At 52.3% G+C, this 12,494-nt stretch overlaps 1 protein-coding gene across 4 annotated transcripts in view; it reads left to right on the top strand.

Annotated features, from left to right (window-relative positions):
- Positions 1 to 11,627, top strand: part of IFT43 (intraflagellar transport 43) — an 82,126-nt gene extending 70,499 nt beyond the window's left edge. For 3 of the 4 annotated variants that reach the window (XM_043556683.1, XM_043556684.1, XM_043556686.1), the window contains 4 exons: positions 10,127 to 10,199; positions 10,492 to 10,567; positions 11,082 to 11,209; positions 11,312 to 11,627. In XM_043556683.1, coding sequence (XP_043412618.1) covers positions 10,127 to 10,199; positions 10,492 to 10,567; positions 11,082 to 11,209; positions 11,312 to 11,531 — 497 coding nt within the window. In that variant the 3' untranslated portion in view covers positions 11,532 to 11,627. The remainder of the gene's footprint in view (positions 1 to 10,126; positions 10,200 to 10,491; positions 10,568 to 11,081; positions 11,210 to 11,311) is intronic. The other variant, XM_043556685.1, reaches the window with a different exon arrangement.
- The last annotated feature ends 867 nt before the right edge of the window (positions 11,628 to 12,494 follow it).

Raw genomic sequence — 12,494 nt, forward strand, 5'->3', positions numbered from 1 at the left:
AATAAATCATCCAACGTTAACCACTGACAAAAGTAAAAGAGAGCTAAATCTCCCTGAAATCATTATAGAGATCAAGGTATTTATTCTGTAGCTCCTTGGATTCTGTCCCGGTTGAATACAGGAGACAGGATCGGGATAGGACAAAACTAATCGCATTTAGTTTTGTGAGACCGTGGGAGAAGTGTCGGCAAGCAGTGTTCCAGCTTTCGGGGAGGGGCATGGGGACTTCACACAATTGTGAGGGGAGCGGACAAATAAGGAATCAAAGGGCCTGAATGCAGCAGACAGGCCGTGTTGCTGAGAACTACTGCCGGAGGGAGCTTGTAGACAGCTCAGATTTTTATTTGACTAGAAAGAAATAGAGGCTCAGTTTTCTGGGAGGTCTGTCTCAAAAGATGGGACTGTATACATAGGCATCATGTTCCCTGCGTGTACAAAGACAGGTAGAGTCGTGGAGTTGTTCCAGATCGTCTTTGTGACCCAAACACAGCGAGTTGCGCCCTGGGATAGCTGTAGACTGTTCTCCCAGAGAGATGGCCAGGGTGCAGACCTGACAGCCAGGTGTCGCTTAGGGGAGATGGGAAGGGACAGGCATGCTTATGCTCGGAGGTTGGACTTAGCTCCCCTCTTAGCCCTCAGCTGGAGAAGTCTTTTCTTTCTGACATATCACACACACACATTCTTTCTAAAGAAGGATTAGGTAGGGGCTCCTGGGTGGCTCAGTCGGTTGGGCGTCCGACTTCGGCTCGGGTCATGATCTCGCGGTCCGTGAGTTCGAGCCCCGCGTCAGGCTCTGTGCTGACAGCTCAGATCCTGGAGCCTGTTTCTGATTCTGTGTCTCCCTCTTTCTCTGACCCTCCCCTGTTCATGCTCTCTGTCTCAAAAATAAATACACGTTAAAAAAAATTTTTTTTAAAATAAAAAGAAGGATTAGGTATAATAGAAATCTAGGGGAAAGGTAACGGGGGCCTGACTCTCTTACCCCAGTAAGAGATGAACCTGATATGGCCAAATGGTAGATCTTACTCTGTAGCTTTATGTTCTGCCAGTTTTCTCAAAGTTCACAGATGTTGGGGGGTGTGTGTGTGTATTCGTCTATGTATACACACACAGGAGGACACACACTGGGAATGTGATTCCTGAGTCCATAAGTGTGGTTGACGGACTAGGTTTACCTAAAAGACCCTTTAAGAGAAGGCTCTTGAAAGATGATTACAGAATTGAGACACCATCATTTAAAAGTGCCCGAGGCAGACGCCTTTGAAAATTGCAGCAGCGGAGGGACAGAGAAAGAACCACGCAGCCCTTGATTGTTGCGCTGTTCCCTCAGGACCCGTTCTCCCCCTCCCCCTCTGTTTCTCATCTGATAAGAGAGAGAGCAGCACTAAGACTCCTCATCTATCTTATGAAAATCCGATTCGGAATGGCTGTGATCAAAACCAGCTGGCTGTCACCAGCAGTGCCCTCGCGCGGAGGGAACCGCTCAGAAGCGTTCCGTATGTGGGAGTGTCACGGGTGGCACCGATCAAAGTGGCATTTTTTTAATAAATATATATAAGGAAAAACACAAAACCTAAGGATTTAGAATAAAAGCGGTGTAGTTTGTCTTGTTTTTTTCAATGTAACACGAAGAGGATGAAATAGAATCAGATATGCCTGGTTTCTGACGTCCCTACTTCCACGGGCGGCTCTGAGAAGGCGCTCTGTGTCACGTTAACACTGTATCACTCATCTTGGGCCTTACTGAAGAGAGTGGAAAGTTCCTCAGCTTCCATTCCTTCCAGCCACTTTTTCCTCGTCGCTTTTAAAGTCCTTTACCCCTCCTTGTCCTTAGCACATCTCTACAGATCAAAGCTGGAAGCGCCAGCGACCTCCGAAAGCTCACAGAGTGGCAGGGAGCGTTCCTGTTCATCGTCCTCCGTTTCCTTCAACTGTCAGTGACCGGTGGGTGTGATGTTCCCTGGGGGCCACCTCGGCAGGTGGCAGCGGGGTCCTCCCCGTGTCGGGCTCCTGGGCTGAATGGTGTCTTTCTCCATAGAGAACTCTTGTGCTCGTGAGCACTACCTTTGAATTGCTCGGAAGGCTCGATCTTGTAAGCACACCGTGGACTTGGGTGGGGGGATGCGGCCAATCTCATTCTGGGGTGTTGCGTTCATGGCTCCTTGCGAAATGTGCAACCATCCCGCTGTGGGTACCGGAACACAGCTCCAGAGGTCCGGCCCTCACGCACCACGACGTACCACGAGCCGCGTTGCCACTCTTAGCGAAGCGCCCCCTCTGCCCGCGATCCGGCCAGCACCACGGCGTGCTGGGGCCCGGTTTCTCTCGGAAACTAAAGTCAGTCCCAGCCTTCGTCGTCAAACCGTCGTCCGCCAGGAGAGCCACCACAGCTTGGGGGGCCGTGAGGAACAATCGGCTATTTTGATCTTCGTGAGGTCTGTGATCTCCTTGCCCGGCGACATGAAGAGAGATGCAGTTTGGCAGGAACGTGGAGGCATTTCAGGACCTCAGCACCTCAGGACCTCAGGCTCCGTCACACGCTTCCCCGGGGACCTGCTCGTGCACAGCGCCAGAGTAGACATTGGCCCTGCCGTGTATTTCTCGGCGTTTTAGGTGCGGGTCTCCAGCGAACGTCCCAGTCTCCCGACTCTTTTCTGCCGTGTCCATTGCCTCTCTCCTCCCCTGCCAGTAACGAGTGCGGGCCGGGCCAGCTTCGATCAGGTGAAGTCACAGGGGACAGGTCTTCATCAAGCGGACCTGTGGGGACCCGCAGACCTGTTTTTGTCCCTCGAACCCTGAGTTGGGGAGTGCGGGGGACCGACGGTTGCAGGGCCCAGGCTCGCTCAGGAGCTCCTCTGAGACCGTCTCTTTCTCTTGTTCCTTCTGGTGTTTGAAGCCTGTTGCCTACTGCTTTCCCCTTTTCTTCTCCCTTTTAAAAAATTCCCCATTTTTTCACTTAGAAAAAAATTATTTATACGATTGAGATCCACTAATTAAAGCCATTTTCTGGTATTTGGTTACTGGAGCGTTTGATGTCTCTCTGACAAGACCATGAAATGCACAGAGTGTCCACAGGGACAGAATTTGCTGAACACGGCTCTTTGTAAATGAGGGGACACAGTGTCGCAGCAGCTCATGAATATGGAACGCCCATGATGCCACCTCAGTGGACTTGGGAACACAGATGAATCCTGTCATGTGCTAAATGAGACCAATTTCTTTCACTTAACTTCATCTTCAATCAGACCTTCTTCCATTTGCCTGTTTAAAATTCCCCATACGTGATGCAGAAGGTAACAGCATTCAGTAAAACAAAGTTTTGCAGCTGCAGAGAAAAATTATAATGATCTCTGGCTTCAAGTTGCCATCTCCCGAAAACATGGACATTGTTTCACTTAAGAGCTCTGCTGAGGTCTTTTGACTTTGGGCACAGAATTAGGGGCTGTGTGGACCACTGTCTCTGCGGTGTCCTTAAGCAGTATGTCCAGATCCCCCTCGTGTGGATTAGATATTGAGGTTGGCTATGGACGGTGGACATGAGCCATGAAGAGCCTTTGGGTGCTCTGTGGTGGCCAGTGCGCCGAGTGGGAGAGCAGCTCGGGGAAGAGATTGCATGTAACCAAGCAGGGCCTTTGCCAGAGGGGGCTCAGTTAGTGGATGGAGCGAGAGGGACGGATGTCATCAGAAGGCACCCGGCGGAACCTGGCAAGGTAGGCCAACCACTTATATCATTCACTAAGAGGTCAAGATGAGAAGGTGCTAGAGTGTAGAAGAGACTTTAATGGAGCTCTCCAGAAACGCCTGTGGATGCGACCAGGAAATCCCATTCAGAAATCTCCAAACAAGAAAATCGGCAAAAACCTCAAGGGACACAGAGAAGAGGGGCTCCCGGGTGGGACCCAGGGTCTGGATTAGGGGGCCCCCTTTGTTCTCTTCTTCCTGCAGGACTTAGCTTTATATCCCAGGTAAAGAGTCGGAGTCATGCTCAGGGTGTATGCTGCGTGCTGAGTCCAGTCTTCGAAAATCACTTTCTGTTCTAGTTGTACCAAAACAGGCCAACGACACCGGGGTTTGAACGCGGGCCATCTCGCACACAATGCATCACAGAGATCTGGAGCCAGCTTTATTGGACGAGGCAGGCTGGCTTCTTACTGTCAGGCCACAGGGGCTGAAAAGGAGCCCTCTGGGACTTCACTGGGTAGTTAGCTTTTTAGTGTGTGCGTGTGATGATATTACCCGTAACGAATGTATTTCGGGGCAAATGGCAGCTTCTCACATCTTTGAAACCAGTTGCAATCGATCCTGCTGATGTTCCCACATGTTTCTATTATTTATTTAAGCACCCCTCATTTCTGTGGTTTCATCCGGTAGTTGGTTTGTTGGGTAGATCTGTTGGCAGACGGGTGTTCTGGATCGTAATGAGTTGCCCATTTGGCAGTCTGTCTCTTTGAAGTAACTTCTTACGATTGGTGCTATGCACTGACAGACCTTTACTGGGGGCTTCCAGAAGGTGGAGCGATACAGGGGAGCACTCCAGAAGTCCAAACAGAAAGAAACACGGGTTAGTGAAGAGCAGTGTGACCCAGCCTCGGGATGGGAGCCCTGTGGTCCATACTGCCAAAATATGAGTGAGTCTTCCTCTGTAACTTTGTGCCCACTCATCCGTTGTTTCCTGTGCAGACACAGGCCCTTCCCAGGCAGGCCTTGCAGCTGTCAAGTGAGGCAGAACCTTTGCTAGGATGTTATCAAATCCAGGAAGTATCCAAGGATTGTGTCCGTGTCGTGTATAGACAACTATGGACTCGGTAGCACTTACAGCATAATTGGAACGAAACAGATCAACGTGGCTCGTCCCTGTGTGTGACTTTCAGATGGGAGGAGAATCTATTGATTCGGTTCTGTTCGGTTGTCCCTTGGTTTGCTAGTCCTTGGGAATGCAGAAGTGACTGGGAACTGCTCTCTGCCCTCTGCTAGCAGGGCATCTAGGGGGCAGACCCAGGGCAAATTTCCTGTACTCTGCCCACACAGTGGCCGCTACCTGTTGGATTCCAAGGTGAGTCACAAAGGAAGGGATTTTACATTTTCCTGATTGTGCTTGTATTACTATTTTTTTTTAAGGTGTGGTCCCTCCCTCTGCCACTTTGCCATGCTTCATCAATCTTGGTTTTCCTGTCATGTGCCCTAGAAGGTCTTGTGTATAGCAGACACCCAGCCCATGTTTCCTGGCTGGTCGACGCAGGTCCTTCCTCACCTGCCACCAGGCACCCTCTCCCCCCCGCCCCCCATCACTCTCCCCTGGCCCCTGGGCTGCCGACATTGGCCTTTTTCCAGTTTCTTCAGTGCTGGGAGATGCTTCTCACCCCACAGCGCCTTTGCACCTGCTGTCCCTGCCTGCTTTAATCCTGTCTGTCCTTCGGCTTTGAGCTGCGTCGTCCCTCATTTAGAGACCTTCCCCAACTCCCCACCCCACCTTCCAAAGTTCTAAATGAGATCTCTGAACCAGATTAAATGCATTATGGAGCACCCATTCAATAGAATCCTAGGTGGCCATTTAAAAGAATAAGATTTACAGTACATTTATTGATAAGGGGAGAGAAAGCAAGTTGCAGAACCATGCATGTGTAAAGTGATCCTGTTCACAAACATTTTTTAAAGGACATGTGTGCTGCGGTAGGTACACATTCTTTTCAGTAAATACAAGAAATTGTTAATAGCACCTCTAGGGAGACAGACTGGGGCTCACATAAGAATAAGAAGTTTTTCATTTTAACCTTTTCTGGAGCGTTTGAATTGTTACCACATATGATATTTTACATTCGAAAAATAAGACAATTAGTTGTTTCGGCCCTGGTACTTTCCGGCGCTCCACGAAGACAAGGACTGTCTTTTATTTGCTGTTGTTACTGGCCCCGCGTGGCATTGCACCTTTCAGATGCTCAGTGTTCCTTGGATGAATGAACGAATAAACAAGCAAATGCGGTTTCCCCACGTGCGGCTAACCAGGTGACACGTGGGGAGACAAGCAGGTTGAACAGGCAGGAGAGATGGCTAACAGAAGAGGTGGGGAGCAAGGGCAAAGAGCAAAGAGAACCCGTTCAGTTGAAGGAGTTGGAGCTGGGAGAGAGAAGCACGTGATGGTGGCCTGTGTCCGGGTGGCGGTCCGTGTGAGGTCACAGCCCTCCTGCCTTGCTCCCCTTTTCTGAGACTGTTTGAGGTGCTCAGTCACCTCCATGGGGCCAGTTTAGTAAGACACGGGCCGCAGGGAGGAGTCCCCAGGGCTCCGGTGTCACTGCGCTCTTTCCCTTCTGTTCCATTTGGCCTTGCTGAGGCAGTGGTGAGTTGGGGCATATGGCGAGGGAGAGACTTAGCTTATTTGTGGTGATGGGAATCAGGAGAAATACCAGAACAGAGGTCGTTGAATCTTTAGAGTAAAAGCCGTCCAGACTCCGCTCTACGAGTGCCTTTGAGGGCACTGTTCATTTGCAAAGAGAGCACGAGTGGGCGAGGATGAGCTCATGGGTTGCAGTCGGACGGAGCCGGAAACCTGGCGCTGTCCGTTATTGATGATCTCAGCTCACGCCAGCTGCTTAATCTTGCTGAGCCTCACTGTCCTCGCCTGCAAAATGGGCAAGAGTAAATGAGACGCTGAAGGTGGAGCATATAGTTTCTCTGCAGGCTCAACACTTGATCTGTTAAGCGAATAAGAATAGCTCTAGAATCTTTATTATGCACGGAGCAGAGTTTGGCATTTTGTATGGTGAGTATTTTGTAAAGATGATGGCATTTAATGCTTGTAACAACCGTATGCGGGAGGCGAAATTCCCCCTTCTACAGATGAAACCACTGAGGCACGGAGAGGATAGTCACACAGCTGGTAGGTGGGGAAGCCAGGATTGGAAGCCACCCATCCTGCCTCTGGAGCCTGCGTCTTAACCACGGGATGGACGTCCTGCCCATATACTTAACCCACTCACTGTTTCTGTTCATGTTCTTCTTGCTTTTAGCAGCGCAGAAGAACAGGAGAATGAAGTCAATAGAACCATTAACATTTTTTCAAAATAGCGGTAGCTTTTCAGCAGCGCTAGAGCAGACCCCCTGTATTCCTCTTACCGTCTCTGTTAAAAATCACGTGCTTTCTATTTCATCTTATTAGAAATTTGTCTTCTATTTGAGCACCGTTGACATACAGTGTTACATTAGTAACGTTCCGAGAGTCACGCTTGGGGTCCTGAACCAGACTGGGTCACCGGTCCAGACTTGCAGGCCAAGCGGCCATAACCGAGCATTCCCGGTATATACTTTTGTGAAGAAGCGGATTTCGCAAGTCCGTTTTCTGAAATCTTCTAGGGGAAGACGAGGTGGGAAGGAGCAAGGCCGAACAAGTTACGTATACATGAAAGCTTGTCTGTGATAGTAAATCAGGAACTGTAAAACTGTGAAGTTCTTTGAAGTTTGCCCCAAACCGGCTCCACGGCCACCTGTTCCACGGGGGCCGGGAGTTGGACGGCCCGACTCTGCTGCGATGGCTCAAGCTGTCACCGCACCGGAATGGTCCAGCTTGCCTCAGCCTGGCTGTCATCGCTGGCTCTGTCCCACTCAGGCGGTTCACCGGGTTCTGTTGGGCACCGGGCTTCCAATTAGAGAGAAATCCCACTGTGTGGCCGGCCTCACCAGTGCCACTCTGAGAGGCCCCTTTGCCAAGGCCCGGGCTGACCTCTGATCTGTCACAGATGGGCCAGTCCCACACTCCTTTGTGCGCATTTGGAGGAGGGGGGCGGGGACGAGGAGGGAAGCCCGTGAGGAGTCGGAGTGGACATTGGGCAGAAGTGCAGTTCCTCAGAGCCGGGAGGAGCGGGGCGGAGTTGACAGGACCCAAATGCTAACCCTGTGGAGGGAGAGGGGACTCGGGGAAGACCCCGTCCTGAGCCCTAAGCCCAGCGTGGGGCCTTCTCTTGCCACCTTCTGAATATTCATCTCAGGCTGGACTCCACACCGAGGCGAGCCAGGGGCAGCTAACTGGCTCGCTCCAACACTGTCACAGTGCTGATGGCGTGTGGCACAGCCAGCTTCCTCCCTGCCCCGCCGCTCGGCCCGGGCTCAGGGACGGTGCTGTCAGCGGCTCTCACCGTGGACGGCATTAATCACGCAGAGCGAGAGTGAACAAGAAGGCAAAATTCCTATTAGCATAAGAGGTAGAATCTTAGAGGACTCCACGTCTAATTCTTCAGCAGGACGGAGAGGCAGAATCTAAGCCCTCCACAGCTGCTTTCTGGACAGAGGACTTGCCGAACATGGGTCGTTATTTTGGGGGTGGTGTGTGAGTGTTCTTTATTTCCCCTCTCAGCCATTCCTTTTCTTAAGCCCTTTTGATTCTTTTAATCACTGCCTTTAACTCTCGGTCTTATTTTCTGTGTCTCCGTCTCTCCCTTGCCTACCTCCTCCCTCTCTTTCCAGGTGCGGCATCTGTAGTTCTGCAGTCGGAGGCCGTAATAAAGACACCAGGCTCGGAGTTGACATTTATATACTCAGGCTTAGCTGGACCAGAGCAGTTGCAAAGTCTGAATAATGAATAGTCTGAAAGTGGCAGAAGGGTCTTCCCAGCTGTTCTTGGAATGACTCTGCATGTCTTTTAAAAATTAAATTGGGGGGGCGCCTGGGTGGCTCAGTCGGTTGAGTGTCCGACTTCGGCTCAGGTCATGATCTCGCAGTTCGTGAGTTCAAGCCCCGCGTCGGGCTCTGTGCTGACAGCTCAGAGCCTGGAGCCTGCTTCAGATTCTGTGTCTCCCTCTGCCCCTTCCCCACTCATACTCTGCCTTTCTCTGTCCCTCAAAAATGAATAAATGTTAAAAAAAAATTTAAAAAAAACATATTTAAAAATTAAATTGGGGGCGCCTGGGTGGCTCGGTGGGTAAGCGTCCGACTTCAGCTCAGGTTGTGATCTCACAGATCGTGGGTTCGAGCCCCGCGTCGGGCTCTGCGCTGACAGCTCGGAGTCTGGAGCCTGCTTCGGATTCTGTGTCGCCCTCTCTCTCTGCCCCTTCCCAACTCATGCTCTGTCTCTCTCAACAATAAATAAACATTAAAAACATTTTTTTAATGAAATAAAATTGAATTTAGTCCATGGAAGCAAAAACAAAGAGTTTCTTCACTATTCAGTCTTCACTGGGCTTTTTCCTCCTGATGTTTGTGGTTGGATTGGGAATTCTAGGATGGTGTCTCTCCACTTGGCCTTTTTTTCTGCCCCCTCTCTTTTTCTACTCCGACCGGTTGAAACAAAGAAAACCCCTCAACCAGTCAGTGATGCTCATTTGGAAAAGGAAATACTTCTTTGGGGCATTAGGTTGTCCCCGTGACAAGAGGGGCTGTTTTGGGGAAGTCGCCACTTGCTTCTCTGCTTCTCTCAGCCTCTCTGCTCGCGTGACTCTGTTGGACTAATGAACGAGATGTCCTCCTGTGTCTGGACGTCTGTCTCACATGTACAGTTTGAAGAAGGGAAATCTCCATGACCCGGCAAGAGACGTGTCCTCTTTAGAATCGGCATTCTTTATTATATCAGACCTGGCAAGACTGAGCCCAGGGACACCGCTGGGGAACCACTTCATCTCATTAGGTGTGAAATGTCCTTCAGAGTCAGGCTCAGGGCCATGACGGCCGTGACGATTGCAGGGATTACGACGAGCTAATGCACGGGTGGACCTCGGTCATGAGGTGGCTCATTCTCCGGCTCCTCCAATGTAAACTTCCCCAAGTACAGTCGGGGACTCTCTTCCCATTTCTTTACATTTCTCATTGGGAGGGCCACTCCAAGGGCTCCTAACCTGGAGCGTACAGCAGGATCACCAAAGAAATCTTAGGAAAAAGGACAGAATCCTGAGCCCCGCCCAGGAGGTTCTAATCCAGCAGGTGGCTGGGGTGACGCCTGGGATTCGGAAACGGTTGCAGCCCACCTTTGGTTTCAGGCACACCTCTAGTTCAGTACCACAGCCCTAGATGGGGACCCTGGAGGCCAGAGACTGTGTCTGAGTATCCGTCCTAGCCCCCGCTGGCATGTTGAAGGTGGTAAATACACGGAGAAGCGGGCGAGATCCCTCCCTATTCACAGTTCTTTCTCCTCCTCTCGTTGCAGATATTCCCGTTATTCCGGATCTGGAAGAAGTACAGGAAGAAGACTTCGCTTTGCAGGTGGCAGCCCCCCCCAGGTACGTTACATTAGGTGTGGAGTTGGCGGGAGGCGGAGAGCATGTGAATGAACACATGCCCAATACCGCGTACAGCGGGGCTGCTTCCCCGCCCCCCCCTCCCCCGCCCCGAGTGGAGATGGGAAGTTGCTGGTGATGGGTTCCTGCCCGGGTTCCCGTGTTATTAGGCATATTCTTCCCACTTTGGTCCTTCCTCGCTGCCCGGGAGGCTCTGGGGATGGTGGCCCGGCAGCCCGCCTGGAACCCGTCCTGCCTGGGATTGATTCCTCCTCACCTTCTCTCTTTCCTGCAGCATCCAGGTCAACCGGGTGATGACCTACCGTGACCTGGACAATGACCTCATGAAGTACTCAGCCTTTCAGACCTTGGTGAGTGCGGCAGCTTTTGCGCAGAGGGGCGGGCTCCGGGCCTCATCTCCTCTGCCTGTCTCTGGGGCCGCCTGGCGACAGTCCCTTTGCCGGAGGCATTCCCCTCGGGTATTACAGCATCCCTGGGCCCGACCTGTCCCAGTGTGTCCCGGGGCCAGGCTCCCACCTGCTTCCATGCCCCCCCCCCCCCCCGGCATCAGGAGGTACCGCGGCCCTATAGATCCGGCGCTGTCACGCCCTGCCCTCTTGGTGTTGACCTTCCTGCAAAGAATGTCCAACCTGTAGGATGCTGTGGCATTCCCTCATTCCTCAGTGGCTACGAGGTCCACTCACAGTTTTCCTCATTTTAAGGCATTTCTGCAGGTCTCGGTTTGGGAAGTTCCACCACACACAACCTGACCCTCCTCACTTTGCAAGACATAGGTGTCCGGAGCGCCCCCCCCCCCCCCCCGCCCCGGAGAAACACAAGCCGGTTTGTTTGCTTGCTCGTTTGTTTGCATCCTTGCATCCACAGGATGGAGAGATTGACCTGAAGCTCCTCACCAAAGTCCTGGCGCCAGAGCACGAAGTCCGAGAGGTCAGTAGCAGCAGAAGCTCCTTCCTGTGGGCTGCGTCATCCCTACGACCGGCCGGCTCCCCAGCGTGAGCTCTGCCTCCCCCAGGCCGAAGGGTGGGGGAGGTCGGCTGTGACCGCGGGGAGAGGCCTTCTGCCTTCATCTTACCCAGCGCTGCCTCTCCGGGCAGGATGACGTCAGCTGGGACTGGGACCGTCTGTACACCGAGGTGTCCTCAGAGCTCCTCACCGAATGGGACCTGCTGCAGGCGGAGAAGGAGGACCCCGTGGGACAGCCCACGCACACCTGAGCCCTCGGCGGTCAGCAGACTGCTGTCCCCGCACAGAGTAATTTCTGCTTCGGACTTGAAAAAACGCGATAAGCCTACAGCTGAAGAAGCTTGCCGGTAGCTTAGCATTTTTGTATGGAATATTTTGTAATAAAAATGCTTATTTTCAGTAGACCATGTTGGATCATTCAAGTGTAATAAATTGCTTTATGCTGTGGCCATCTCTTCCTTTTCTTTCCAGCAGCCTCTTGGAAAGATTCGTCAAGAGTGGAGGAGGGCAGCTTTTAAACAGTCTGACGGGTTTGCTCCCCGCTGTTGAAGAGCATGAGGGAAAGCTAGACTCAGGGGGAGAGGAATGGCGCCCCTTCTAGAAAGTGTTCGGTTCACAGAAGCCACAGCATTTCCCGGGAGCACCTGTCTACTTGGAAGCACCTGGAAGCAGGGGTATGGGAGGCTGCAAGCCGCTACCTGCCGGGGTCCGGGGAGGGCCTGGCAGGACGCCTTTCTTACTGCAGACGTTCAGTTACGTTAGTGAAATTTTACTGTCTCCTTCATGCTGTCGGGCAGCTTAGCTGAGGAGACGGCAAAAAGTGGGCGCGCTAAGGCGAGCCATTCCTCACAGCGGGACTCGGGAGCTATTCTCACAGCACCCCCCTTTCTCCTTTCTTCTTGCAGCCCATGCCCAGGGCTCCCCAGGCACGCCCTTCCTTTCCGCCACGGGCTCCCAGAGCCTCGATGCTAGCTCTCATTAGAAGCGGCCGGCTTGCCCGCTCCGAGCATCCCACAGAATGCCCTCTCTCGGGGAGCCTGGGACCCCCTCTGACCTTTCAGATACTAGCCGCTCGTCTCCACTGCCCCCCGAAGCATCATCGCTGCCTGTTTGCAAACCATGCCGACATCTGGAGCAGAGCCCAGCCCTCTTTCTAAACAGAGACATCTTTTGTTTTTGTTTTTCTCTCTTTCTCCCCCAAGACCTCTCATCTGAGGACAGGGACATCTCCCTGCCCGCCTCCCCTAGATGCCACCTTGGATCAGGCCCATGCAGGCTGGCAGCCGCTGACTAAGCCCCGCTCCTCGGCCACGG

Source organism: Prionailurus bengalensis, chromosome B3 (assembly GCF_016509475.1).
Source record: "Prionailurus bengalensis isolate Pbe53 chromosome B3, Fcat_Pben_1.1_paternal_pri, whole genome shotgun sequence".
NCBI lineage: Eukaryota > Metazoa > Chordata > Mammalia > Carnivora > Felidae > Prionailurus > Prionailurus bengalensis.